The 27,620-nt window shown below is 40.1% G+C and overlaps 1 protein-coding gene across 1 annotated transcript; it reads right to left on the reverse strand.

The window, feature by feature from the left end:
• Nucleotides 1–18: 18 nt before the first annotated feature.
• On the reverse strand, nucleotides 19–27,620 carry unm_sa1614 (un-named sa1614). The gene is made up of 28 exons (XM_042405829.1): nucleotides 26,719–27,620; nucleotides 21,431–21,503; nucleotides 19,925–20,070; nucleotides 19,208–19,282; nucleotides 18,996–19,045; nucleotides 16,818–16,947; nucleotides 16,516–16,601; nucleotides 16,325–16,400; nucleotides 15,453–15,533; nucleotides 15,276–15,373; nucleotides 14,690–14,759; nucleotides 14,298–14,385; nucleotides 13,195–13,243; nucleotides 12,885–13,057; nucleotides 11,842–11,975; nucleotides 10,712–10,803; nucleotides 10,430–10,616; nucleotides 10,242–10,327; nucleotides 10,020–10,135; nucleotides 9,214–9,281; nucleotides 9,017–9,124; nucleotides 8,224–8,509; nucleotides 7,331–7,498; nucleotides 7,163–7,226; nucleotides 5,690–5,733; nucleotides 4,335–4,489; nucleotides 3,022–3,147; nucleotides 19–1,854 (listed from the first exon to the last, which is right to left on the reverse strand). The coding sequence occupies exons 1-28, from the start codon at nucleotides 26,842–26,844 to the stop codon at nucleotides 1,780–1,782; spliced, it is 3,030 nt and encodes a 1,009-aa protein (XP_042261763.1). The 5' UTR covers nucleotides 26,845–27,620; the 3' UTR covers nucleotides 19–1,779.

Here is a 27,620-nt window from a genome sequence, read left to right on the forward strand (position 1 = left end):
TTTTTTTTTTTTTTTTTGTTTCTTTTTTAATCAAAGAACTCTGGAGGTAAAGGTTCACACAATCAAACCCAGATGAGAAAAGTTCTGAGAAATTTGATGTCTATTCTATTTTTTTTTTTATGGCAGTGTATTGCTCCCACTATGACAAAGAAAATCATCTCAGTTTCTAGTTATAACAAGATATTTTTCATGGTGTAATGACATTTTTCTCTTTATTACTACATGCAAAATTATTCTCTTTTAAGCATGAAGTTTTTCTTGTTATAACCACATCACATTATCTCATGATTACAAATTACACAAAACCAACCTATCTCATTAAAACAAACTTTTCTCATCACAACAAAAGTCGGTATGTTGTTATAACAAGAAATGTTTTTGTTGTTATGAGAAGATAAAATATTATAACACGTTTCTTGTTGAAACTGAATAATTTGGTGTGTAGTAATAACATGAAAGTATGTCTTGTTATAATGTGAAAAGGATCTTATCTGATATTTAATGAGAAACAACACATTTATTTTTGTAATAGTGGCAGCAATACGTTTCCCTACTTACTCACCAAGGCGTTGTGATATCTTGTGACATTGAAGGCAGCTGGAAACATGTGCTGTGTCCCATTTCAGGCTCCGCCTCCTCTGAAGTCCACATTTACAGACCAAATCCATCATGACGGCTCAACAAGGCAGCGTTCTGTCAGAAAAACTGATTATACCTGAATTTAGAGCAGACAACTGGTTATTTATCCTTTGGTCTCTGGTATCCCACAATCCTTTGTGCCTCAGGCCACTTGTTGGGCCTGGTGAATCCAAGGAGGCAGAGCCTGAAATGGGGCAGAGGTGGCTCTTGTGGTGGCATTGCCACACAATCAATAACATTAAATACATAAAAATAAATTAATTAGAATTGAAAAAAAAAAAGTCGTTCATATGAACTTCAAAATTAAATGTCCAGAGGATTGTTTTATTTTTAAGTGACCTGCTGTAATCTGTGTGCTTTATAAAATATTACTTTAGTTTTAAATAAATAAATAAATTAAAGTATTGTCAAGATCAGCTTTGAATCATTGCTGATCAGTCTGTGCGAGGCCGCCTCCACGGCAACATTATCACACGATCCGATCCACATGGAGATCGAGGCTGTGCCCAAAATTACTTCCTTGTTGACTCAGTCGCTCGTCACTGAGCTCATATAGTTGAGGAATGAATCAAGATTTCATACTAATAAACATCATATTCCGTCATCGCTGACAGCTGTAGAGTTTAACAGCAGTAATCTGGCATCCAAAAACTGTGATGCATTGCATTGTGTGATTGTTGGCAACCAGTAGTGTACGTGTCATGGGTATGATGCTACACTACCATGGGACTTTTTGGGGTTAGTGCATAAATATCACATTCAAATAAACTGCAGTGAATGGGGAGTGATTTCGGACACAGCTTAGTCTGGTCTAGATTCTTCCTCAAAAAGGTCATCTGTAATGTTTCCATGGTAACAGAAGGCATAAGAAACGCCAGTTGCTATGACAACATGGCTGACAGCAGGAACAGTGGCTGGACCGTGATCATGTGAACTCACAGGATGCTGGAGTCCAGTCCTGGGAACTGGAGTAGGTCCAGATCTGAAAGTCTGACCTGGTCCATCGCAGATATGGGGTTCTGTTCCTGCTGCTCAGTACTGATCTGGTTTGGTTCTCCTGAGCTCCAGGTTCTGGTTCTCCATGCTCTGATATGGACTTGATCCATGCTGGTCCAGGGTTTGCCTGGATCCAGATTTATGTCAGTCTGAGAGCAGCTGCACAAAGGAAGACGGAAACAAACCTCTCTGGTCCGGTTCGTCCTCTATGTAACCATGCTACACACACACACACACACACACACACACACACACACACACACACACACACATTAATTTAAATTCATATGTTGACTGTACATTTAGAAACTTGAACAAAGGTCACCATTGTTCATTTTAGTCACATTTTGGCCATTTGATTATTGTTAGTTCAAGTCAACTAAAAATACTTTTTTCTCAGTGAAATTTGTTATTTTTGTTCATTTTTATTGGCCCCTCTAGACTCCACCATTGTAGTCCAGACCAAAATATCTCAACAACTATTGAACAGACTGCCATGAAATTTTGTGCAGATGTTCATTCAGGATTAAAGGACCAGTGTGTAGAATTAGTGGCATTTAGCAGTGAGGTTAGAGATTGCAACCAACTGAATACCCCCTCCCCTTCCAAGTGAGAACCTACAGTGGCTGTGAACTCGTGAAAAACATGAAAGGCCCTCTCTGGAGCCAGTGTTTGTCTGTTCTGGGCTACTAATGGCGGGCTCCATGGAAGAGGATCCCCTCCCTATGTAGATTATAAAGGGCTCATTCTAAGGTAATGAAAACAGTTCTTATTTTCAGGCGATTATACACTATTTAAAACATATTTTTGAATATTATATTCCATTTCTGCCAAGTCCGTTCCGCTAGATGCCACTAAATTCTACACACTGCACCTTTAACTGTAATAACTTCAGTGATCCTCCACCAGCAGGTCAGACATGCATCCTGTGAAACATCTCAACATCTACAAGATTGATTGGTACCAAAATTCATGCCCCCTTCAGGATGAATTTAGTGATCCTTTAACCTTTCCCTTAACGCATCATCATCAGGTCAAAATCTTAATCTGTCTGATATTTTGGTTTATGATGAAATACCTGCAAAACATTCCCATCAGCCTCAGCTGTACATTGTATTTAGTGATGATTAGCACGCTAACATGCTAAAGTAAAATAGCAAACAGTATACCTTATTAGTATTAGCATGTTAGCATTGTCATTGTGTGTGTAAAAGACTTTGGATTAAAACAGTAACTGATTCATTTGTCCATTTGTGCATCTTTCACATTATCACACAAACAGACCGGTACACTCACTACCTTAGAGGACAGCTGAAGCAACATTGCAAGATTTCCTCCATCCCACCAATGAGAGCATCAGTCAGAGTGCAGGACGATGATACTTACCCACCAATCACTGTCCTCCTGTCCCAGAACCACCAGCATCTGTCCCTCAGAGAAGCTCAGCTCATCATGGTGGTCGGCCTGGCAGTCATACAGCGCCTGAGCCCTCCGACTGGACGTGCCCCGAGGCTGATGGACACATGCAGATAATACTGAAAATGTTCCTACTAACAGTAACAATAATAAATGTTAATTATAAAAGAAAGGGGATATGTTTCTAAATAAAATATAGTCAATTTTAAACAAATGTAGCTAGGTGGCTGCTAAGATTTGTATAGCTGTCTCTAAGGTTAAAGCATTAGTGGATGCTTACTTATGTGTTCTTGGGGGGTTGCTAAGCTGTTGAGGATGGTTGCTAGGATGTTGCTAGTTGCTTGCAATATGGTTGCTAAGGTGTTTCTGGAGTGTTAAGTGGTTTCTAGGGTGTTCAGGGTGGTTTCAATTGTGATTTTAGGTGGTTGCAAGGAAGTTAAAGGTACAATAGTTTATATAATTATACTTAGTACTTGTGAGGTTGTACTACTGTATGTATTAACAGTAGTCACAGAGACAGTATTAGCTACTATTAATAGCAGGGAGGACAAAAAGCATTTAAAAGAAGAAAGTTACGTAGCACATTAAGAGCTTTAACGATACAGCTGGCTCACTGTGCTCAGCAGGGTTAACAACAGGATACTTTCACATATTTCTCACAAAGTTTTAATCAGAACAAACTATGAAAGATTTCGTATTTATTCCTCCACAGGTTTCACAATTTTTTAAATGTGCTGTAAACAGTATCAAGGTGTAAAATACTCTTTAAACTGTAAAAGTGTTTCATATAGACCTTAGTGTGTTTAGCGTTTTAATGCAACTATTCAAATCTCTTAAATGATAAAATTGACATACATGAAAATCTTTATCTATATAAAACTAAACTGAACAATTAAAAACACCTTGATTATAACGTCAATAAGAAGAAGTGCTAATGTCTGAATCTGATTCTGCAAACCCAAATTTTAACGTATAACTAATTTTAGATTTGCGGATCAGGACGAGGGCAGATTTTGTTTTTGTTGGATTCAGAAAAATATCAGGAAGCAATTAATTGTGTCATTTGGCATTTAATGCATTTCAAGATATTTGTAAGGAAGTTGGTTAATTGGAGCCCAGGTTTCGTAACCACTAACGGTGGCTCTGAGCTGGATTATAGGATAGGATTATTCTCATAACTAATCAAAGATTTGTGTTCGTTATGTTCATTTGTAATTTATTGTCCCCTTACAGTAAATCTAAACCCTTCAGACAGTTACAGGTGGACTTTTTTAGGAACTCACCAATGACCTGCGAGGAAGCGGCTGGGGGGCGGGGCCTCTGAGATCATTCTCAAAGCTCTGAGAGCGGTGATTGGTGGGAGACCCGGTGGGCGCGGCTCTACTGGCAGGGTGCAGGAAGTGGGAGGAGCTTATGTCACTGTCCGCCCTCCGAAAACCTCAGAGAGAGAAATATTGTTGTAAATGTAACAGGGTCAACTGTGCAGCATATGTATTATAATTACACAAAATTTGTAAATAGTTAAATCCTGACGTGCTACAGTTCTCTGTACCCCTATGTTCACTTTTGTGGGTCCCCCGCCTCTACCTCTCCCCTTTTGTTGTCATACTTTATGGGAGAGGTAAGCAATGTTGTGCACTCCTTTTTGAAGTTTGTTTATCAGTTTGGACTTGTTGTGCAATATGGTAACACAATTCTGTAATTTAATTTGTGTAGTTAGTGTCACGATTGACCGGAGGATATTTTCATTTATTTCTGTCAGTTGCCGGAATAAATGGTGGCCTCCAATGAAACACTCGTCTGAGCTTCTTCCTTACGACACAAAGCAGAGTCAACCGGTTACATAAATATTTAAATGTCAAGTTATTTCATGGAATATGTAGATAATGCTGAACAGAAGGGGTTCTTATTTCTTTCATTCTTTTATCCAGAAGGCAGCTGGATATGCTATTTACCTTACATGTGACCTCAACAACTTTTAAGAGGGAGGTTTATTACAAAGTTTATATAAGATTGTTTCTTATCATGCCACAGTATATTTCATATCAGTTAAAACAAATATTTGGAGAAGGAGTGACAGCTAACTGCACACAACTCACACTTTGTCTTTCTCTTTGATAGTTATTTTTAGGATTAAAGTACAGGTTCACAGTTTTTCAAGTCTGTCTTAAAACAACAGTCAGATGTCCATATGAACACTGAAAGAGGTTTGTCCTCGCTGTAATCATTCCTCCTGTTCATATTGGCTATTAAAAGATCTTCTTCAAATGTGTTTTCAATGTAAGTGGTGGGAGCCAAAATCCACAGTGTGTCCACACATTCATTTTGCACAAAAATGTATTTGTGTGCAATTTATGTATCCGAAAATGTATGTATCCGAAGCTTATATGAGGCTTCAGCAGTCTGAGTTAGTCATATCAAGTGGATATCTGCCACATTTACAGTTTTTTTAGCATCAAATTCCCTCTTTGTGTTTCCTTGGACAGTGCTTCTCTTTAGAGCTGCAGTGGAAGTATAGTAACAAAAAAGAGAGACTTTAATCAGAGTTACATATGATGATAGATTCAGCAGACTCCAGACAGATAAAACAGATGTGGATCTGAGAGGAAGAAGCTGGATATTTATGGACAGGAAGTACCTCTGTCTGGTCGTTCAGTCAGCGAGCTGAGAGGAGAAGATGGACTGCAGAAAAAGAGAAACAGAGAGAGAGAGAGAGAGAGAGAGCCCGGTTTATTATCTGTGGTGTTTTCAATTAACACCAGTCTGAAAACTGTAACTCAGCTTCAGTCCACCAGAGGTCAGTACAGTCTCTCAGTTCAGCTGAAGAAGAGCTTTGTTTCCTTCTTCCTCACTTTAATCTTATACATCCTCTTCAGTTCATTTAAATTTGGTGGAAAAACTTTTTGTGCATCATGCTGTTCCAACTCTTCATTGATCTGCTGTGATATTTCCACTGAGTGAAATACTCAAACCCATGACCCCATGGTTTTATGGCTGCATTGCATTCCATTTGATGAAATGGCTTTACCATTTCATCAAATGGAAATATTCTACATGTCTGCTGCAACATTTTAGACACATTTCCCAGAATTTCAGCCAACAGATTTGGTATCTTTGGACACTTTGATATCTCCTCTCGAATTTAAAATACAGTTGTTCACATTCCTGTGAGGTTTAGAGGGTTTTACAATGTAGCAATTTGTTTTTTTTTATTTAAAGTCAATTTAGGAACAATTAAAATAGAAAAACTGTATTTCAAAAAGTTGAAGGAACACTATTTTAGATTTTGTCAGTCTCCACACAAGCTTATACACAAGTATATAGAGGATAGAAACTTTTTTGTGACCAGTAAAGGAGCAGGACATGTCCTCTAACACATGCAAACCAACACATACATTTACAAGGTTACAATTAATTTACTTTCCTTGTTGCAGATTTAATGTACAACCCAGCGAGCACAGTATGAGTACACTGATGATGCTTCCAGCAGGTGTGTGTATGTAAAAAATCTCTGAATGCAAGAACGAGGATTTGTGTTCAATTTTGTGTCATCTTGTGGAGGCATCCCAGTAGCCTTCTGGTTAAGATTAACACCACATATCTGGCTCCATTCCAGCTGCGGACCTTTGTTGTTTCCTGCCTCTCTGAACTTTCAGTTTTTAAATAAAGGCAAAGATGTTGGTATTTTTATCTGCGAAGCAAGTCTAACATGAAGCAGCAGAGGGTGTGAAGAGGGGTGTGCTGTTGCAACAACAATAGCAGCAACAATTTTCATTTGACGACGTAATTACAGCTTAACCTTCATCAGGTGTTCAGATCACACCTGCAGGAGCAAAAAGCATCATTGCACTCATTACTTTTAGGCATACAGTGTGGTGATGTTGTGCTGATGGTTTCTGATAAGCCTTCTGTCGGCTTATTGTTGGTCATAGCTCGATTTTTCCCAACAGTGTGAGTTTTACTCTCTGATTAATTCTACTAAACCTGCTGAGGAAGATGGACTCTGTTTTCATAATATGTCATTTGTCGTAAGCACTAACAAGGATTGTCAGTAGAAATATAAAATCCAGACCGTTCGTCCCAGTCTTCTTGGTGTGTCTCAGATACTTACACACACTTCTTGAAGGAGGACTCTGGACCACTGTAGATCCTGGGACTGGTTGGCAACCCGTAATCTACAGACACACACACACACACACACACACACACACACACACACATATAGAGTTAATAACTGACACTCAGACAGATTAATTGCAGCGTGTCTCACAGATATTACCGTGTTTGCTGGATTCGGAGCAGCTTCTCTTGTGTCGGACGGCGATGGGAGGGGGAGGGGTCAACTTTCTGTTTCCTGTGAAGGAGAAGAAGACTTCCCCCACTTCCTCCTCTTCCTCTCCAACTCCATCCCCGCCAGCAGGAGGCGGCGGAGGAGGAACATTGGGAGCTACGGAAATGGAAGATTGATTTTTATTGTCAGAACCACGTCTTTATTTCTCTTGATTTCTAATTTCCCCTGTTTTATAATTATATCTGATCATATTTTACTAAGAAGCCTCTCTGTCTCCTTGTCAATTAATCGATTAGTTGCCAAAAATTAAATTCATCGCCAACTATTTTGATAATTGATGAATCGTTTTGAGTCATTTTTTAAGAAGAAAATTCCCGAATTTTCTGATTCCATCATTGTAAATGTGAATATTTCCTGGTTTCTTTAGTCCTCTATGACAGAAACTGAATTTCTTTGAGTTGTGGACTGTTGGTCGGGACAAAACAAGATGTTTGCGGACATCACCTGAGGCTTTGAGAAACAGTGATCAACCATTTTCTAGTCCAAACGACTAATCGAGAAAATAATCGACAGCCCTATAAATGACCAAACCAAGCTACCTGCAGGAAGTGTTGACTTTAATTGACAGCAGCTTAACAAAATGCAGGCCATTATTTGAACCATCGTTTTGAATAACAGCTTTTGTTCAGGAATTTATGGTATAACAGCTGCGACATCCAGCTGCTGAATCTTGCACGGATCAGAACGAGTCAACTCCATGTGGACCAACAAAGAGAGGAGGAAAGGTAGGTTGTTTTTCCAGTCAGGCAGCAAGTGAAGGCAGAGAAACAGATGTAATAATAATAATAGTAAAATACACAACAATCAGAATCTGAGCTCACCTTTGACCCTCGGGGGCAGCGGAGGTGCGGGGGAGGAGGGGGGAGGTGGAGGAGGGCTGGGGGCAGAGCCAGACGGCCGGCTGTGGAGCTCCATGGCCATGGCCAGCCTCCTCCCTACGCTGAGCAGACCTCCAGCCGCGCCTACTGGTGCTCCTCCTGCTATTATAGGGTAGGGCAGTGTGATGGAGGAAGGGGTGGACTGACCGAAGCTGAAGGGACGGGAGGAGAAAGAGAAGGAGGAGGTGAAGGAGGAGGAGGAGGCGCGCTCCTTCTTCACTGGACCATTCTGAAACAGAAGAAGGAGGAAGTTAGTTCATCTGTAACAGTTTACTGTAAACAATGAGGTGTTCTGAATCTGACAGGCCTTCACAGCTCAGTATGGAGTCGTCTCCATAGCAACAGGCACTGAGGCTCATGGGTACTGTAGTATTTAGTACAACAGCCCATCGATTTATCAGGAAGGATGGTGAAATATTTATGACTGATGACCAGAACATGAGCCTAGAGCAGAGGTTTTTGAACCGCAAGTCCATTCTGAGTCGGTCGTGAACGTATCGATTTACGTTGAAATGTAGTTCAAAGCAACAGTGCTATTATTTTAAAGTAACATTTCCCATTTCCTTCTGACTATTTTCTTCCTGCTGAGATAGTTTCTTGAGCACTGTTATTCCCACCAAATATATTTTTAACAGAAGAAGAACAGCAGTCACAGTCAACCTTGGTGTTTTTCTTCTTGTACAAGAAAGGAAAAAGAAACAAGATCAATCAGCAGGCTGTCAGTTGCCATAGTTACCCTGTCGTCAAAGTCATCGTCACTGTCGTAGAGATCGTCATGACGAAGCCTCCACTCGTACTCCACGTGGACGTGATGGTCAAACTGGTTGCACTGGGCCTGCTGCAGCTGCACAAACACACGGATACAGTAAAAGAGACGTCGACACGAACAGTCTCATATAAGAAGTGTGACTCTGATCAGAGCGATGACCTCACCAGCGCCTCACAGTGGCTATGCTTCAACTTGCGGCTCACGTCCAGAGCTGTCTCTCCTAACTCGTTCTCTGACAAACGCAGACAATTGAAATATTAATATTATTAAGATGTAAAAAATAAAAGTGTGTGTGTGTGTTTGTGTACTTCTACATTTGTGAGGACATATTTGTAAAATAACTTTCACTTTCCAGAAAATGTGCTCTATTTTAAAAATATATCCAATAGATTTGAAACTCTGTTCAACCTGTTACCTAATTACAACTGCACACCTTGTTCAAGCTGATTACATATGTTGTTTGCTTCGTGTCTTTGTCCACCCTGATTCTGATGAAGACACAGTAGTGTTGCAACGTTAGTCTGTTTGCACGATTAAAGGCTGCAAATTAATCAGTGTGCTCCAGTCCCTTCTGTTTTTTGAAGTCTGCTGTCCTAAACTGAGAAGCACCTGATTCGGAAGATGCTTGGAGAACCCTGTTTCTACTTAAAAATATATCCCTTTATGTCAATCCCAAGACTAAATGTCTTAGTTTTCTTAATTTCCTCTATACAAAAAATGCCCAAACGTAACCCACTTCCTAAAAGCATCTGCACTTCCTAAAATATTCTCACATTCAAAAAATGTCCTCACCTTCTATAAATCTCTCAATTTTCCTTTTTTTTAAAAAAAATAAAATATTGGGGACCTTTCGTAGCATCTTTCACTCTCATTTTCCATCATCTCTACTAGCTGTAATAAAAGCTAATGTAAGCTTTGTAATAAAACAATGAAAATACTTTTACAGTGTGTGTTTGCGTGTGAGTTTTACTGATAAGTGTGTTGGCTCTGGCTCTCAGCAGCAGTTTCACACAGTCGCTTTTGTTGTGCAGACAGCTGTAGTGCAGCGCTGTGTTGCCAGCTGTTGTCTGCGCATCCACGTTAGAGCTAAAAAAAACACACACACACACACACACCCAGTTAAACACAAAGGTGCGCACTTTAACACACACTGAGGTGTAATCACTCATAAACGTTATCAGAACACACTGACCAGTTCTGAGCCAAGAAGTCCAGGATGTGCAGCGATGTCCTGTCAGCCAATAGGACGGCTAGATGGAGCGCAGTTTCCCCTTTTTCCTGTTGGCATGGAAACATACTGCTGAGTGTGTGTATATCTGTATGTGTATATATCTATAGGTGTGTATACTTCTATATGTGTATACCTGTGTGTGTATATACCTGTATGTGTGCGTGCAGCGGCTGGCTCAGCTCCATCCTCTGGGCGTACAGCTGGATCAGACTGTAGATGTCGCAGCTCTTGGTCGCCTCCTGCAGGCCGACTTGTAGCGCTACAGTAGAGTTGTGGCTCCGCCTCACAAAATGAACATCCTGATACTTGGACAGGATGAAGTCTTTACGCTCTGCCCTGCACACACAAATATACAGTATCAAATTTATAACAATTAAAAATATATTTACTAGAATAACATGCGCCTGTGTGTGTGTGTGAGTGTGTCTTACATGTGGCTGTGTTGGGACGGCTTCAGTGATGGACTCAGCAGGTTTGCCTCCAGTATTTCATTAAAACCAGAGTTACCAACATTCCTGGCCAACTGGGAGAGAGAGAAGACAGAATATTCTCACTACCTGAGCTCTTGTCCATACAGAGGAGAAGTTTAATTAGAAAACAAAATTAGAACAATGTGAAAAAGTGTATTTAAGTTCTGAAATCAATTCTGACGACAGAATCAGAACTGACTGGAAACAGGGGACTGTTAGCTTTGCTCAAAGGGAAAAACATCCACCCTCCAACAACTCAGAAGTTCTCCTGGTTACATCATCGCTACAAAATATGAACAAATGTTATAAAATATGTGGTTCCTTGACAAAAAGTCAGAAGGTACGAGCCTGTGGACATAACAATACAAGGTGAGAAGTTAACTACGACTCTCAAGCTGCACTCAAGTCAGAAACATCCAATCACAGAGCAGAAAATTCTGTTCAGTGCGCCGCTAACAGCGGGTGGAGACTAAAGATGACAGTGTTGAGAAAACTGATTTTACAATCTACAGAGTGAATCAGTTTTAATTTCTGGGTCACTTTTGAGTGAATTCAGCAACTATGGCTATTGTTTACAACTTCAGCGACAAGGCATTTTGAGTTCATTACGCTCTCAAAATCACGGACAAAACATGATCTCTCAAAGTTGAAATAATTGAAACTTGTGGTCATAATATAAACCTATAGGATTGATACAGTATCCAAGAAAGTCCTGAGTTTCTATGCTTAGTAACATCGAGGAGATCTTTTAACTCTATGCTAACTGAGCATAGACGCCAACTCTGAACCTTCTGACCTACAGCTTTGGAGTATGTACCTGAAGCTAATTCCCAGAGCTCGTTAAATTTATCATCTATCATTAAACACATTTCCAGCACAAATGGTCTTTCTCAGCTGAGGACCTGTAAAGGTCTGATTTACAAGTTGTGATTTATTTATTGAACAGGTGTAGAAATAGAAATGTGAAAAGGAGACATTTTGGTTTTCGCAGCAGGTTTGCGCTCTCTCCTAACTCAACTGTCAACTAAACCCAGCTGACAACAGGATGGACTGATGAAGGATTAGCTTGTTAGTTAACAGGTCTGACTCACCAGCAGGTCTGAGGTCCCCAGACTGTCCAAACTCAGAGACTGGATCCTGGAGACGTGGACCCCCATCTCCCTGTGGATCCCTGAACACTCGATACACGTCAGGATACCCAGGTTGGTCGAGAGCCATCCAGGTTCTGCAGAGACAGAAGACAGAGTTTATGTATCAAAAGTGGGAGCAGAAACAGTAGAACAGAACCAGTAATATTGTTAAACGAGAAAGTAAGAGCAGCAGAGTAGTGAGAATGATATGACTCCTTCTCTTCCACTTTTCGTTAGGGACCGACTTTATTTATTCAAGCCTGAGCCGTTATTTGAATACCGGCTTTTGTTTGAGATTTACTGAACTCATCTATAAAACCCTGCAACTGTTCAAGTTTCCAAACTACCTCATATTCTTCCCCTCATTTTAAATCTTAAAACTATACAATCCAATAACTACCGAACCTTTGATATTCCAGCTCTCAAGAAGAAGAACGCTTTACTGTTAATTAGGACTGTAGCCATTACTGTCATTATTATATAATATGCTAAGTATTTACTTAAGTGATCATTTGGTTTTGTTAGATGTCAGAAAAGGGAAGTGTTCTGGTTGCACCACAGAATATCGCACACCAAAACCACCAGACAGGAACAGTTTCTTCCCCGTCGCCGTAACACTTATGAACAGTTAACTCAGGAACTGTTCAATAACCCTGAAATACTATAATACCAACTGTACCTACAAATTATACATATTTATTTTAGTTTAAAATACAAAATGTGCAATAACATGTATATAGATATTCCTTGTTGTGTTGCGTGTGTAAGTACATTGAAACTGGTCAAATTTCATACTTGGCCAATGAAGCTGATTCAATTTGCTCGTTTTGTCGGACTAACAGTCCAGATATTTAGTCCTCTATCATAAAAGATTAAGAAAAACATAAAATATTCATAGTAGACAAGTTGGAATGAGGGAATTTTTTTGCAGTTTTGCTTTAAAAAAAAAAGACAAATGATTGATCTTATATTATCAAAACTGTTGATTGATCCATTAAGAATACCAGGAGCTCCACAGTCACAGCAGTTGTTGTTTCCTGGCATCCGTCTGATGTCATCCGTGATGGCCCGGGTCAGATCCTCCATGCTGCTCTCCCCGGCTCCTCCGCTTCTCCTCCCCCCGTCCAGAGCCACACTCAGAGCCTCCTGCTTACTGTTACTGAGCACCGAGATCCAGCTGAACACACACACACACACACACACACACACACATTTTAATACTTTATGTTTTCATTGTTGTGATAATCAGCGTGAATACAGGACTAAATAAAGTTTAAATCCAAGTCAGAATAAGTCATTTTATTTTGGACTCACGCAACACACTCGGCTTCATCCTCAGCCAGGAAGTGATAGGTCCGATTATCTGGAGGACAAAAGTGTCTGTTATGTTCTACACAATCACACATTTAAGGTGTTGCATAAACATATTTCATTACATTTATGTTATATACTATTTTCACATTGTGCTTGATTATGTTTACTATGCAAAAATATAATTTATATATAAATCAATACTTAAAATATCCTGCATCTCGTCATTTTGATCTGGAATATCAGGAAACTGAACTAATGGTTTTACATCACATTTATGCACACTGGTCTGGGATTATGTATTGTATGGCGTTTTATTGTTATCTGTTTATATTTTACAATATTCATCTGAATCCTATGCGTACCTCTGCTCTGTCAAGATTTATTTCTTCACTACCCCTACCCTCATTAGTCCTGTGTGTGTGTGCATGTGTTTGTGTACTTGCACATCTATTTTTATGAGGCCCAATTTAAGTTTTATACCTTGGGGGTGAGGACATTTTTGGAAAGTGGGTTAGGATATTTTAGCTGGTCCTCACTTTGTTGAAACACCTTCAAAGGGATGTTTGAGAGTGAAGACTTGGTTATGAGGTTAATGTTAGAATCGGTTCAGTTTAGGATAAAGATCAGGGTTAGGCGTTGAGTTGTGATGGTTTATGTCATCTTTAGCTTCTGTTCTGTGATGTATTTGACAGTGAAACAGAACGTGTGTGTGTTGTACAATTAAAAACCCCTTAAGATATGATCCACACAAGCAGTCAAGTGTGCTTTTATATGATGGATGTGGTTAGTTAGTCATCCAAAATCACATTTGATTGGATACATCTTTGTCAAACGCCACTGAGTTCAAGATGAGTCATCAAATATATTAAAACATTTTACAAGAAGAGAAGAGGCGAGGATTTCGATATAAAAATACAAAATGGATTTTTTCAAGTATAAATTTGGCAAATAATATAATATATAAGAGATAACTGAACAATTCACACAATGACACAGGAACTAGGAACATGTATTTTTTATTTCACTGTTTGTTTAAGGTTAGGGTAAGGGGCTAGGGATTGCTTTATGTCAATAAGGGTCGTGTGTGTGTTTACGTGTCTTACGAGAGATGAGGTCGAAGCATTTCTTGTCCTCCACACTGGGTTTAACCTGACAGGTGAGCAGGTTGAGTCTGGTAGGAGGTTTATTAGGCTGAGAGAGAGAGAAGATAAACAGAAAAACTATGAGAGACTAATGCACACTAAAAATATAAATATAAGATTGAAAGATGAATAAAAATATGATAAAACAATAATAGTAATAATAATAGTGTTAGGGGTTCCAAAGCCATTAAACCTTTAAGTAACACTTTTCAAATATGATACCAACAAAAGAGAGAAAAAAGACATGTAAAGAGGACAAGAAAAGATCAAATATGTCTGATCTTAATGTTAAAAGGTCAGAGGTTACAGCTCATCACATGCACACACACACACACACACACAGGTGAGCTCACAGTAGCATGTGCGATGGTCAGGTAACAGTTGTGAACTGAACATTTCCTCTTCTGCCACATTTTCCTCAACCTGAAACACAATAAGACACAATGTTTAGTACAGCCACACACACACACACACAACATGTCATCGATGTGGAAGTTCTTTAAGTCCAAAAAAAAAAAAATCTTATTTAATTCTTATAAAGAAAGAAAATCAGAATCAGCAAAAAACGTAATCGGTAGGTCAGACTTAAAAAATTGGAAATCAGAATCAGCCAAGAAAATTGTAATCAGTGCATCGTTAATATTAATATGAAATGGTGACAGCTGTATCATTTTTATTTAATGTAGACCTCTTTTATTTGTATGTCAGCTCTGACTGTGCCATCTTGGAACTCGACTCACGCTCAACCTCGATGACTCGGTCTCGGGTGATGGGGACTCGATTCAAGACTCGACTCGGACTCGAGATTTAGTGACTCAACTACAACACCGGCTGCTACCAGAGTCCTGCACAGATCCGCTTTACACACCTGTACCTGTCCTGTGTGCGTGTGCGTGCCTACATTAATGTGTGTGTGTGTGTGTGTGTGTGTGTGCGTACCCGTCACTCTTCTTGTAGAGGAATCCTGTTCTCTCTGTTCCGTACTGTTTGTCTCCCAGCAGCTGATGCATGCTGTACAACTGCTTAGGTAAAGAGTCCTAAACACACATACAAACATTAATTACCTGTTGAACAGTATTATAATGTTATTCAGTTCTGAGTTTTTGTGTCTCTCACCTGCTCTGTGTGGACGACCGGCCTCAGCTGATCTCTGAGTGTCACAAGCTGTCTCTTCTCTTCCTCCTGACGCTGCTTCACCTGCAGACACACAACAGTTAATCCAGGTCCAGGTCTTCAGATATGTCTTATCTAATCCAGACGAACATGCTGTTGTCAGTCTAAAATTATCCCGTGAGTTCTCATCCAGCTGACTTGGTTCTTCAAATTTAATTAGAGGTTTGATTTTTTAAAACCTCAGATTAAATTATCTTGAATGACAGTGTGCTCTATTTTGAGATAAATGTGATGCTCTGGAGGAATAAACTCATTTTATATGTTCCTGCTGTTATTTTGTTTTTACATTGTGCTCCACAATGTTTCTACTGATTCCACACTTCCATTATTCATACAGTTTATTATTAAAAGTTAATGCAGTTAGATCGTGAGTGTGCAGGATTAAACAGATTTAATCACATGGTCACACATCACTAGCACGGTGATGGTGGTCTAGTCTGAATTACGTAATATACCTTCAGTTTATAAATCTGCATGAACCTTAAGTAAATTGCTAATCTTAATTCACGTGAATAAATTTTGTACTATTTTGTTTTTTACTTACTCTGCCAATGGGCTTATACTTTTGCAGGTTTGGGCTTAATGACTTGTTGCTATGACAACAGCTGCAGCTAACTTTGATGATTCTATCAAATAATCTGCAATTAAATCAAGCTAATTTAGTTTTCCGCTTACAAAGAGCAGGGCCCTGAGCTCTGACTGCAGAAACATCTATCAAAACACGACACCAACAGTCTGCTAGCGCCCCCTAGAGGCTGCGGTGTCATTTACACCCACAACATGAAGGTGAACAGCAGCTACTTGTTTTGTCGTACCGTCGTCAGGACTCCGTTCAGCTCCTCCATGTACTGTTTCAACCTCTGAGTGGTGGAAACACACTCCTGCAGAAAACTACACATATACACATAGATATGTTAAATACAACTGTGTCTGTTTACTCCATGCAGGCTTGTTCATATAGTATATATGTGTGTGTATGTGTGTGTGTGTGTGTGTGTGTTCTTACTTGTTGTGGCTGTGGTAATGCTTGATAAGGTTCTGCAGGAGGTCCACTCCTCTCTTAGTCTTTATCTCGTTGACCTTAATCAGATACTGAGAGAGAGAGGAGTCAATTTACCGGACAGAAAGGAGGCTGCACATTTTGTAAGTGATGGATGTGTTTCAGGAGGAGGAAGTGAAGAAGTGTGAGGAGTCTCAGGAAGGGCAGAAGGAAAGGGAAGAAAGAGCAATAGGAAGTGAAAAAAAGGAAAATGAGGAGAAAGCTGAAGAGCTAAAGGTGAAGGAGCTTACAGAGGCGGAGTCACTGACCTCACACATGCTCAGTTGAAAGGAGCGTCTCTCCTTCTCGAGCTCTTCGGCGATCTCTCCTCCGCTCACCTCACTCCTCACCATCCCATACTGACGAGCTAACTCCCTCTTCTCCTTCTCCACTTGCTTACTGCACAAACACACATGCTCGTTGGACCTTATACAAGAACATTTAATATTTTTATCCTAAATCTCTCTTACATTTTTAGTACAGTTTGCTTGTACAAGTTTTCCAGGTCAGATTCAGTAAACTCTCTTAAAGGATATGGCTGCTGATTTTATATATTTTTCTTATTGTCAACAAATCTCATGTGCAGAGCCAAACCAACAATGAACTGATCTACTTACAAGTATTGTGTTTTTATCCAAAACCTGATATATGTTATTCCTTTGTACCGTAGTTTGTGTAGAAATGGATCCAAAGACTAATAACAGTGATCACATTTTCAGTCTCTGGAGAGTGGTTCCTTGTACAGTGGAAACCATTGTGCATGAACGGGAACACAGGTCCGTTTACAGTGCTTTGCTAGCTTGTTGTGCTACATATCATAGCCGTAAACAGAACCGTGTTCCTGTGCATGCACTGTGGCATCTGCCTTACAAGGAACTACTCTCCTGAGAGTAATGAGTAAAAATGAGTAATGAGAAAATGTGATCGCTGTTATTAGACTTTGGCGCCGTTTCTCAACAGTAACCATTGCCTTCGGAGTTAAGGAACATGTCACCCAATGATGTGTTTTTAATAGTTTTTGGACAACAACGGAGGTCTGTGGCACAGAGGGATAAGATATCAGACTTTGAATACACACACAATCCTTGTAGTAGTATGAGTAAAATATAGAAAACCACCAGCCAGATCCTTTAAATGCACAAATTTGCCTCAACTTGATGAATTCCACTTGCTAATGAGGAGGTGTGTGTTCATGAGATTTGCTCATTAGCATAATTGACACCCCTAAACTGCTATATAAGGCCATATGTACTGATCGACTTGTGTGCAAGTTTCATTCACAAAATTCTCTCTTTTAATCTTGGGTCATATTCAAAGGTAAAAGTATTCAAAAACCTTCAAGTCTTGCTGTCAGGATTCAGCAGACAAAAATATAACAAATACAGCTGTGTCAGTAGTTATACAAGGGCACCCAAAACAACCTGAAAATATTAATAGAGCCAACAATGTGTCATCAAAGCAGTGCTGCACTGCGACAGAAATAAAGGACGAATGGTTTCACACAAAGTTAGATGCTGAAAAATGAGTCGCTAAAGCAAAGTGATCCATGACTTAAATGGGAGGTCGTCAAGGGGACATGACGGTCATGGAGATGGACAAGAGAACATTATGCAGCAAAGATGTTGTCGGGTTTAATGTTGGATGTTGACCTGCAGAGTGAACTCTGAACTGTTGGGGTTTCTGCACCAAAATATGCCAATAAAATCATAAATTCTAAAAAAGAAACAAAAAACAACCCTAAACCGTTTTTTTTTTTTTTTTGTTATATATTTAATTTCAGTTCATTTCTGTATCATATTTAAACTCAAAATTCATACAGATAAGATAATTCAGTCAAACTGTGGAGGCTCAAAAGATCAGTACATGACTCAAAATTCAAAGTCCTGTTCACTACAAACATCTTATTGCATCTTATTTACACCAGAGTTCGCTGCTAATGAACCAAGTTGTTGCTGCAAATGTAAAAGTGCTCATTCTTACTTTAAGACTGTGTGGTGTTTGCACTTGTTATGTTAATATTTTGTGTCTTGCACCTATTTCTATGTTTTGCACATGTCCTTATGTCTGTCCTATGATGCACTGTGGTCCCTGAAGACATGCATATGTGTGGAAATGAAAACTTGAAATTGGTGAATGCGACAAATTGCCTTAAATCACTTAAGAGGAAGACCTTTTTCTAGGAGAACTGATTTTTTTTCTAACAGCCTGAAGATATTTTTCTCTTTCACGTGAAAATTAAATGGTGAAAAGTTCAACTGTCAACAAGCTGAAAAGGACTTATTGCTATGACAACATCTCCAGATAAACTTTAGGTAACTTCAGAGAGCTGAGAAATCCAGACTTGCGTCAAATGATCAACATTATCTATGAACAAAGAACAGGGGTTTGATGTCTCTACAATACCATGACATCTACAACAATGACTGAACTGTGTGATCTTCACTCACAATCTGCTCTCATAGTCTCTCCATGCTCTGTCAAAAGGCTTCTTCAGATCCTAAAGAGACAGAGAAAAAGGAGAAAACAGGATTTTAGACTCACTGGACTGATGAAACTCAGCTCAGCTCTTTCTACGGTGAACTCTCAATGAGCTTCATGCGTCATTTAAAATGTATCATCCAGGTGATATGAAAGCAGTGAGTAAAGATAAAGTCCTCACCCCCTTCACCTCCCTCAGGTCCCCTTTAACCAGAGAGTCCAGGAAGAAGTTGATGTTGTGGAGCATGCTCTTTAACTACACAGACACACACATACATAAATACATACATACAGGTCATCTATTATGCAGAAAATTCATCATGGGTAATACTGTACTGTACTGCTTAACATGAACAACATTAACATGTTCTTTTGTACTAAAATACCACAAATACTATTTTCTTTTTCTTTAAATAACCACACTAGATAAACAGCCAGTTGGTTTTTAATTACTTTTCTCAATTGAGTTTGGAACGGAGCAGTAAAGACCCAATTTGCTTTTAAATGGAAGTTTTTCTAATTGAGGTTTGGAATGGACCAGATAAGAGCAAACTGGTTTTTAAGAGTTTTAGGGGTTTTTTTTCCAATAGAGTTTGGAGGGTTGAGTAAGGTGAAGTAATTAGAGGTTTTAAATAAGAGGAATTCTCAATGGAGATTGGAAGGAACAAGTTATGACCCAGTTGTTTTGTAATCTAAGGTTTTTCCAATCGAGTTTGGACAAGTTAATCAAAATCATAGACGCATAAATTGAGGTTTCTTTAGTGGAGTTTGGAAATGACCAGTTGAGAGTCAACTGTTTTTTAATGACAGGTTTTCCCAGTGGACATTCGGCATGGATGCGTTGGACCCAGTTGGTTTTTTAAGAGCTCGTTCAATGATGATGTCACTAATGACTCACCAGGTTCTTCATAGGAGAGAGGAGTTCTTTAGAAAAGTCCGCAAGGCGACAGAAGGCGGAGCCGACCTCGGCCTCTCCATTTGAGTGACAGTTGACTGACAGCTTCTCCATGGATTGAATATACTGCTCCAGGTGAGACACGTGGTCTGAGAGAGAGAGAGAGAGAGAGAGAGAAAGAGAGAGAGAGAGAGAGGGTGTTAGTGCAGAGAGTAAGGTGTGTGTGTTTGTGCATGTATACAAAAAAAGTGTTGTTCGACGCTTTCCTTTCATGTCGCACAGCTGGAGATTTTTGTTATGTCGTGGATACCGTCATATTTTGTTGCACAATGTGATTGGGTAGTGTTACTGATGTCGCCATTTTCACTGAACTTCCTTATTGATATTTTGGTCTGTAACATCTGGTTACCATGGAGATGACTGAAACCTTTCACCCAAGCATAAATTGAAAACGTTGTGTGACTCTTTAATTTCTTTTGAGCAATACTTATTAAAAGTGTCTAGCGACCTACCATAAATTAGCCTTTAAACCTGCATTCTCTGTAATGGCCAGCAGGGGGCGACTCCACTGGCCCCAAAAAGAAGTCTGATTGTATGGAAGTCTACGAGAAAATGACCCTACTTCTCACTTGATTTATTACCTCAGTAAACACTTTCCTAATGAGTTAATGGTCCCAATCACTAGTTTCAAGTCTTCTACAATACATCATGATGTTCATTTTGTAAATTATGGTCCCGTTTAGAGTAAAATAGGCCATAATGCAGGATATGCTTTAGGACATGGCTACCTTGTGACTGACAAGTCGCTACCATGACGACAACACTGGTTAGATAACCAGGGCGTAACCCCAGATTCACAGAGGAGGCGTAGCTGTCACTATTTCAGTGTGTTTTCACTTCATGAAAGTTAATTGTAACATTTTGGTCACCTAAAAAAGTCTTATTCAGTGTTTGGTTTTACTAAAAGACCCTCTAAGGAGTTGGATGTTTTTTTCTGGTAAGTACATTTTGTTTTACTGGTTTTAAGCCTGTTTTTTGCCAGTAAAAATTAGCATTAGCATTATCACAGTAAACTGTAGACTGTAAATGCACTGTGCTAACCAAGCTAGCAGCTAGCAGCTAGCATTAGGGTCAGCTCCACCCTCTCGTCCAAATATGGTCACTTCTGGTTCCAAGATGGCGATGGTCAAAATGCCGAAAATGGAAGTTCACAAACCAGTGGGTAAGGTCACCGTGGCTACATCCATTAATTTTTACAGTCTATTGATCGGGACCTTTTCCAGTATAAATACTGACCTTGTCAGGACCAGTATTCCTCATGGGGACCAAAGCCCAGTCCTAATGAGGAAAAATGTTATTTCTGAGGTCCTGGATAAGGTGTGAATTGAAGTTAGGTTAAGGTTAGTGTTTGGGTTAAGCTGTCCCCAATGAATGGAAATCATTGCAATGTCCTAACAAGGACAGCTGCACAAACTGTGTGTGTGTGTGTGTGTGTGTGTGTGTGTGTACCTTGTCCTGATGTGTATTTGGCTTTAGCAGCTTTCTTCATCTTCTGCAACACCAAGCGGTCACTGTCCAGAACCTGAACACACAGACACACACACACAGACACAGACACACACACACACCACACACACACATACACACGAACCTCAGTGATGTTTTAATCATCAGTCTGTGAATCTGCAGAGTCTGTGTGTGTGCGTGTGTGCGTTTGCGTATGTGTGTGTGTTCATGCAGATGCTGGAGAGGCAGTAATTCACCTGCTGACTCAACACACACACAGAGGACACGCTTTGTTCTCCAACAACAGACAGCTACATTCCTGTGTGTGTAAACCTGGATCTCATCTGTCCAAACCTCCACATGAAGCAGCTGAAGTCGGACGCTGTGGCTTTAAATTTAAATTTAAGGTTGGACAATATGACAACATCATGGATTTGTCTATCCTCAGAGATTTTGCCGTACAGTTTATACTGACATCTCTCTCTTTAATACCTCTGATGTATCAGACTGTTGGCAATAATTAATGGTCATATTGGATTCTTGGTAACACTTTACTTAAAGGGAACATATCATACACATTTCCAGATCTATGTTTATATTCTGAGGCTCTGCTGGAATATCTCTGCATGATTTACAGTTCAAAAAACTCCTTATTTATCTTATACTGGCCCTTTATGCAGCCCCTCAGTTCACCCTCTGTCTGAAACAGGCCGTTTTAGATGCTGTCTCTTCAAGGCCTCCTCTCAATGAACTCACTCTGTTCTGATTGGCCAGCTTCTGCAATCCCACTATTACTGTTTGTATCCAGTTAAGAAGCATATACAGGTATGATTTTCCAAAACAAATCCATTTTTATATAACATTAAAGATCCCCCCTAGACATGCATTAAGGCATGTGAAAATACTCTACTTGGAACAATAATGTGATTCTGATATGACATCTACAACTCCTCCCTCATAAAAAATTCAGAATCTATGAATATGCAAACATATTTCATTCATATTTCATTATTTAAAGTCCCCTTCCACTCAAAAATATATTTCTCTTCTTGTTTCTATGGTTGGATGTTTGAACGTCACTATACAGAATGATGTATGTGCAATTTAATACTGGAAGGCCAGCCATTAAACCTCTGGCTTACCAGGGCTTCAGGCCTCCAGGGGCCTGAGGCCCGGGGCAAAAAATCAAAGCAGTAAACAAGTTCTGGCCTCCCCGTCGTCCATTAATTCCTGATAAGAGACACCTCATCAGGCATTATCCCTTACATCAATGTCTTTTATATGTTGCATTAAGGCAACGTCACTTATTTTTTTATGAAATTAATGTTTGCTTGTTTGAGAGGAAACGCTGCATCTCGTTGCAGTATCCCACGCTGATGGTCACAGGTTAAACAGATGCGACTGGTCAAATCTGGTGGCTACTGGAAGTGCAACCACCACACAGTTTGTACATAATATACTTCCTGCACGGTGTGAGTCCACAGTGACAGAGCAGTTAAGTTTAATGTGAATATGGGCCACTTTTCCGACTGAAAATAATAGTATAAAATCTGCAGCACTAATAAGCTATATGTTTCCAAAACGCTCGTCGCCCCGGGGGCCTAAAGTAATGTTAAGGTGCCCCTGTGGAAGACTGTTTTCACATTCATCTGCTGAAAGTGGAAAGTTTCTCCGTGCTCACTGAATATCAGATTTTAAGGGACGGGCCTACGAGCTTGATTTGTGATATCATAACTAGTTTGGAAGCCAATCCTGGTCCAATATTCAACTTAAACAAGTGTGATGTGGAAACATGAAGCCTCCAGTGAGGATGGACTTTACAGTGAAGTAGGAGACATCTTGTGTCCAGCAGTTAAACTTCTGAAATAAACAACATTTACTTATTTATAGATTCTGGAATTTTTAATGAGGGAGAAGGCGTAGATGTCATTTTAAGGAATTTAAAGTGGTAATTATTCATTTTGTGGGAAAATCATATCAGACATACATACATCAGAGTATTTTTATATGCTAGATGTCTGTAGGGAATCTTTAAGTTTTCCTGCTGGACACAAGATGTCTCCTACTTCACTGTAAAGTCCATCCTCAGTGTTTGTGCACTGGAGGCTTCAAGTTTCCACATCACACTTGTGTAAGTTGAATATTGGACCAGGATTGGCTTCCAAACTAGTTGTGATGTTAGCACAGAGAAACTTTCCTCTTCAGCAGATGAATGTGAAAACAGTCCTGTAGTGTCAAACTTTGCACATGCATCATTCTGCACAGTGAAGCTCAAACATGCAACTGAAGGAACAAATAGAAAAACACATTTTTGAGTGGAGGGGGACTTTAACTTTACATTTTTTTACTTGTAGAAGTGTCAATAAAACAGTAAGATTCACCTAAATTTCCATTTAGTACAGTAGCAATCAAGAGTTCTCAGCTTCAAAACATCAAAAGAGAGAAAGTGTGAAATTTCTACAGTATTTGTAGGGAAACAACAGGCGCGTCTGCACAGCAGGGAGATCTTCTCCAGTTGTACACACCAATTGTGCTCATAATAACTAACCGTATAACAACAAATGAAGCGGAAATGTCATAGAATACAATATAAAACACAATAACACCAGTAAAAATGCAGGCACACACATAAAATGACACTTACAGTATGTGCATTAATCCTTTGCACCGGTGCATGCTGGGAAGCTTTCCCACAAGCCTACTCCCAGGACGCTACAGTATCCTGTATAACCTAATTTCAGTCAGGACGCTCACGACAAGATTTTAACTATTTATTGCAACAATATGCCTTTTCTTTTGGCCGTGTGTCTCTGCTCATGTGATGCTCTGGAACAAATCTAAGCAAGCATGACACAGATTGTCCCTGAGCTCACAAACCCCTGCGGCAGAGCCCGAGATACACAACATTTGACAAACATGAACACCTCTTACAAAACGTATTACAAATTTACATACAACTAAACAACCTGTTCGATAAATGAGGTCCCAGGACTGTGAGCTTAGAACAAATCCTCATCAGGAAACTGGAATCACTGACCACTCAGTCCAGTATACTGTATTGTAAAGTAACACAAACAAGGTGTTTTATGCATGAAAGTTTTCTCATAAAAGTTGTTATTTCCAACTTTGCAGACTCCCCTGAATGCAGCATCAGAGTGCAGGTTGCAGGTCAACTCATATCCTCATTAATATTAATCTGTCATGTTCCTCTTCATTACCATTAAATAACAATGACAATGAATACTAATGAGGATTAATCTGTTGCTGTGGTAACATATGTCAATGTTTGAAAAAAAATAGGGAGGAGGGGGAGGGGGGGTGAGTCTGTTTTTCAGGCCAGTCAAGGATCTGAAGACTCCGGGTCAATGACTCCACTGACCAGTGTGTGTGCGTGTGTGTGTGTGTGTGTGTGTTGGGGGGGTTTGCTGCCCGCTGGTTTAAAGCGTTACCCCCCTAAGACACCCCCTTCCCTCCCCCTCCGTCCCCCTCCCCAACCAAACACACAGAAACAGACATCACACAGCAGCAGAGCAATTTCACAGCTACACAAATTGTTCAAAATGATCCGTTTATTGAATTTATTTCTAAGTTGATCAACAGAACATTAATTGAAAACTACTGTAATAACGGATTCATTGTTTGAGCTGTTGGTGGGGCAGAAAAAGACATTTGAAAACGTCATCTTGGACTCTGGAAGGGCAAACGAGGCTCCCCGAGGCAAAAAAAAAAAGCCATTAAGTGTAACAGAGTATGAAATCAGTTTGAACTGCTCAAAAAGTCTGAGCATGAGACAAATTTGGTCTGACTTTAAGGCCCAGAAATGACTCTTATCTGTGCTGATATTTAGGAGAGCTTCAGAAGTGTCCTAACCTGTTAAGAGCTGCAGGGGATGGAGGTCAAAGACATTCTGGGAGAGGAGAGACATTTATTAAGATGTCTTTTCAACAAAAAAAAGAATAATTTTACTGGCAAGATGCAAAAGAAAGATGATGCTTTTTCTTTGCAAAGAGCAGAGGTCTTCCTGGTCTGACTAGGAAAAAGTATCTCTGAATAAGTCAGAGTCCACAGAACCTCAGTGGGACAGATGCTGTATATAATACATTACAAAACATTGGCTTCTGCCTCAAGCCATGTTAGCTGCTGCTTGAGCAATAATAATAAGAGGGAATAATATCAGTGTTGTTGTCAAGTAATGATTAAAAGATGTGACACATGATACCAGACATGCAGCGTAGTGCAACGGGGGAATATTAATGTTCATAGAAATATGGATTGAACATCGTGTTTTAGTGGCTATGATATTGTAGGAAATAAATATGTTGTCAGGGTGAATATGTTGCATCTGTGCGGATGTTTATCAGAAATGATTCATCATTATGTTGATAAAAACATAATCACCTATCTACGTTTGCAAATTAGTAGAATATGAATGTAGTTTCTAGGAGACAGGGTTTAAGGAGACATGACATGCAGATTTCCAGGTCTATGATGTTGATATTATCTCTTTATGCAGCCCCTCAGTTCAGCCTCTGTCTGAAACAGGCCGTTTGAGCTCCTGTCTCTTTAAGGCCTCCTTCCAGATGAGCTCACTTTATTCTGATTTGCTTTGGGCTCCGGGGGCTACGTAAACAAACAGTAGTAATAGGATTTCACTTCTTTTTTGTGTTCTTTACTCAAAATGAAAACTTCTCAAATAAATCCGTACGTATTCGAGCCAGAATCCGATCGGAAATATGCGAGTGGACAATATGAAACAAGAAATGGAACAACCTTAACAACAAAATCTACCAACAGACGGCCGTTTGTGGACATGCACAAACAATCTGACGTCATCACGAGGAGGAAGTAGAAGGAACGTTGCAAACAAAGCGTTCAGAGCAGATTGACGCCCTGGGTTTTGACTTGCAGGGAGCATTTCTACATACATTCATCTCAAGTTTTGGAACTTTGATCATATTTAATATAGACATCCAGCATCATAACTGTATAAAAATAACAAAATCACAAAAAAAGCATCATATGTCCCCTTTAAAACTCTACAGCAGTGATTTAAACATACTGTAGAAAAACTGCAGACAATACACAGACAGGAGGAGGAATGATGGGAGTTAACGGGAGCCCAGCACCTCATTTTTGGCCCGGGGCCCCCAAGCATTTTAGTCTGGCCCTGACCTGACTGTCTGTTTGTCCATCCCATTCATCAGAGTCAGAACATACACACATTCATCCTACTACTACTACTACAAGTACTACTACAGATGAACCCACCCCTCCCCTCTGTCAGCACTGACCTCCTCCAGCAGGTAGACGGTGTTCCTGCAGCTGATCATCTTGGAGGTAAAGGAGGAGGTGGTGGGGGAGCTCCAGTCCTCCTGAACCTCCTGCACGAACTCTGACACCGACACGCACTCCGGCATGGTGCTCCTAAACCCGGGACAGGACCGGTCCGGGACAAAAGACCAAAGCAGACCAGACCCCAAACCGCTCCACAGTCAATAATGATATTAAAATAATACTACTAATAATAACAAAATCCACTATCCGCAGAGGTGAAATAATCCCATCAGCGCTGTTTTCACACTCCCACAGTCCCGTGAAGATAAAATAACGTTAACAGGCAGATAAAAGAGATAATTGAAGACCCGTTCCCGGTGACTTCACTGTGAACCGCTGCATCAGCCGCTTCTGTCTCCGAACAAAAGGTGATTAAATCCAGCAGGAGATAAAATCCTCAGCAGCGCAGATTCCACAGAAAAACCGAGAAATAACACATTCCCGGGTCATTAACGTGTTAAAACTAACGGGTCTCTCTCCGGTAGAGCAGCTTCATTCAGAGAAAACCCAGAAACCCGCCCCGGGTGTGTGGACCGGCTGACAAAGAGCGGAGGAGCTGCACGGAGAACCGGACCCCCCTCCCCCGGACACCGGGACCGGGTTCTGATGTGAGAATCAAACCGCTCTCCGCTTCAGTAAAGGCTTCATGTCTTTTCATCATCAGCTGATTTTTTTTTTTCTGCTTTTCCTTCTTTACTCAAACCGCATGGAGAGGCGCGTTCACGGTGCACAGCGGCGGAGCCCTCTGCCGCGGCGGCGCGCACTGCTGACCGAGCAAAGAGGTAGACTGGGTAGACTGGGTAGACTGGGAAACATGGGATGCTTCAAATACACCGCATTACATCAGTTTCTGTTCGAT

Source organism: Thunnus maccoyii, chromosome 3 (assembly GCF_910596095.1).
Source record: "Thunnus maccoyii chromosome 3, fThuMac1.1, whole genome shotgun sequence".
Taxonomy (NCBI): domain Eukaryota; kingdom Metazoa; phylum Chordata; class Actinopteri; order Scombriformes; family Scombridae; genus Thunnus; species Thunnus maccoyii.

Coding starts and splice junctions, on each gene's coding strand:
- unm_sa1614 (XM_042405829.1), bottom strand. CDS start 26,844: ATGCCGGAGTGCGTGTCGGTGTCAGAGTTCGTGCAGGAGGTTCAGGAG. Junction 13,244..14,297: donor ATGCTTCGACCTCATCTCTC/GTAAGACACGTA, acceptor TTTGTCCTCCAG/ATAATCGGACCTATCACTTC. Junction 8,510..9,016: donor ACGATGACTTTGACGACAGG/GTAACTATGGCA, acceptor CTTCTGTTTCAG/AATGGTCCAGTGAAGAAGGA.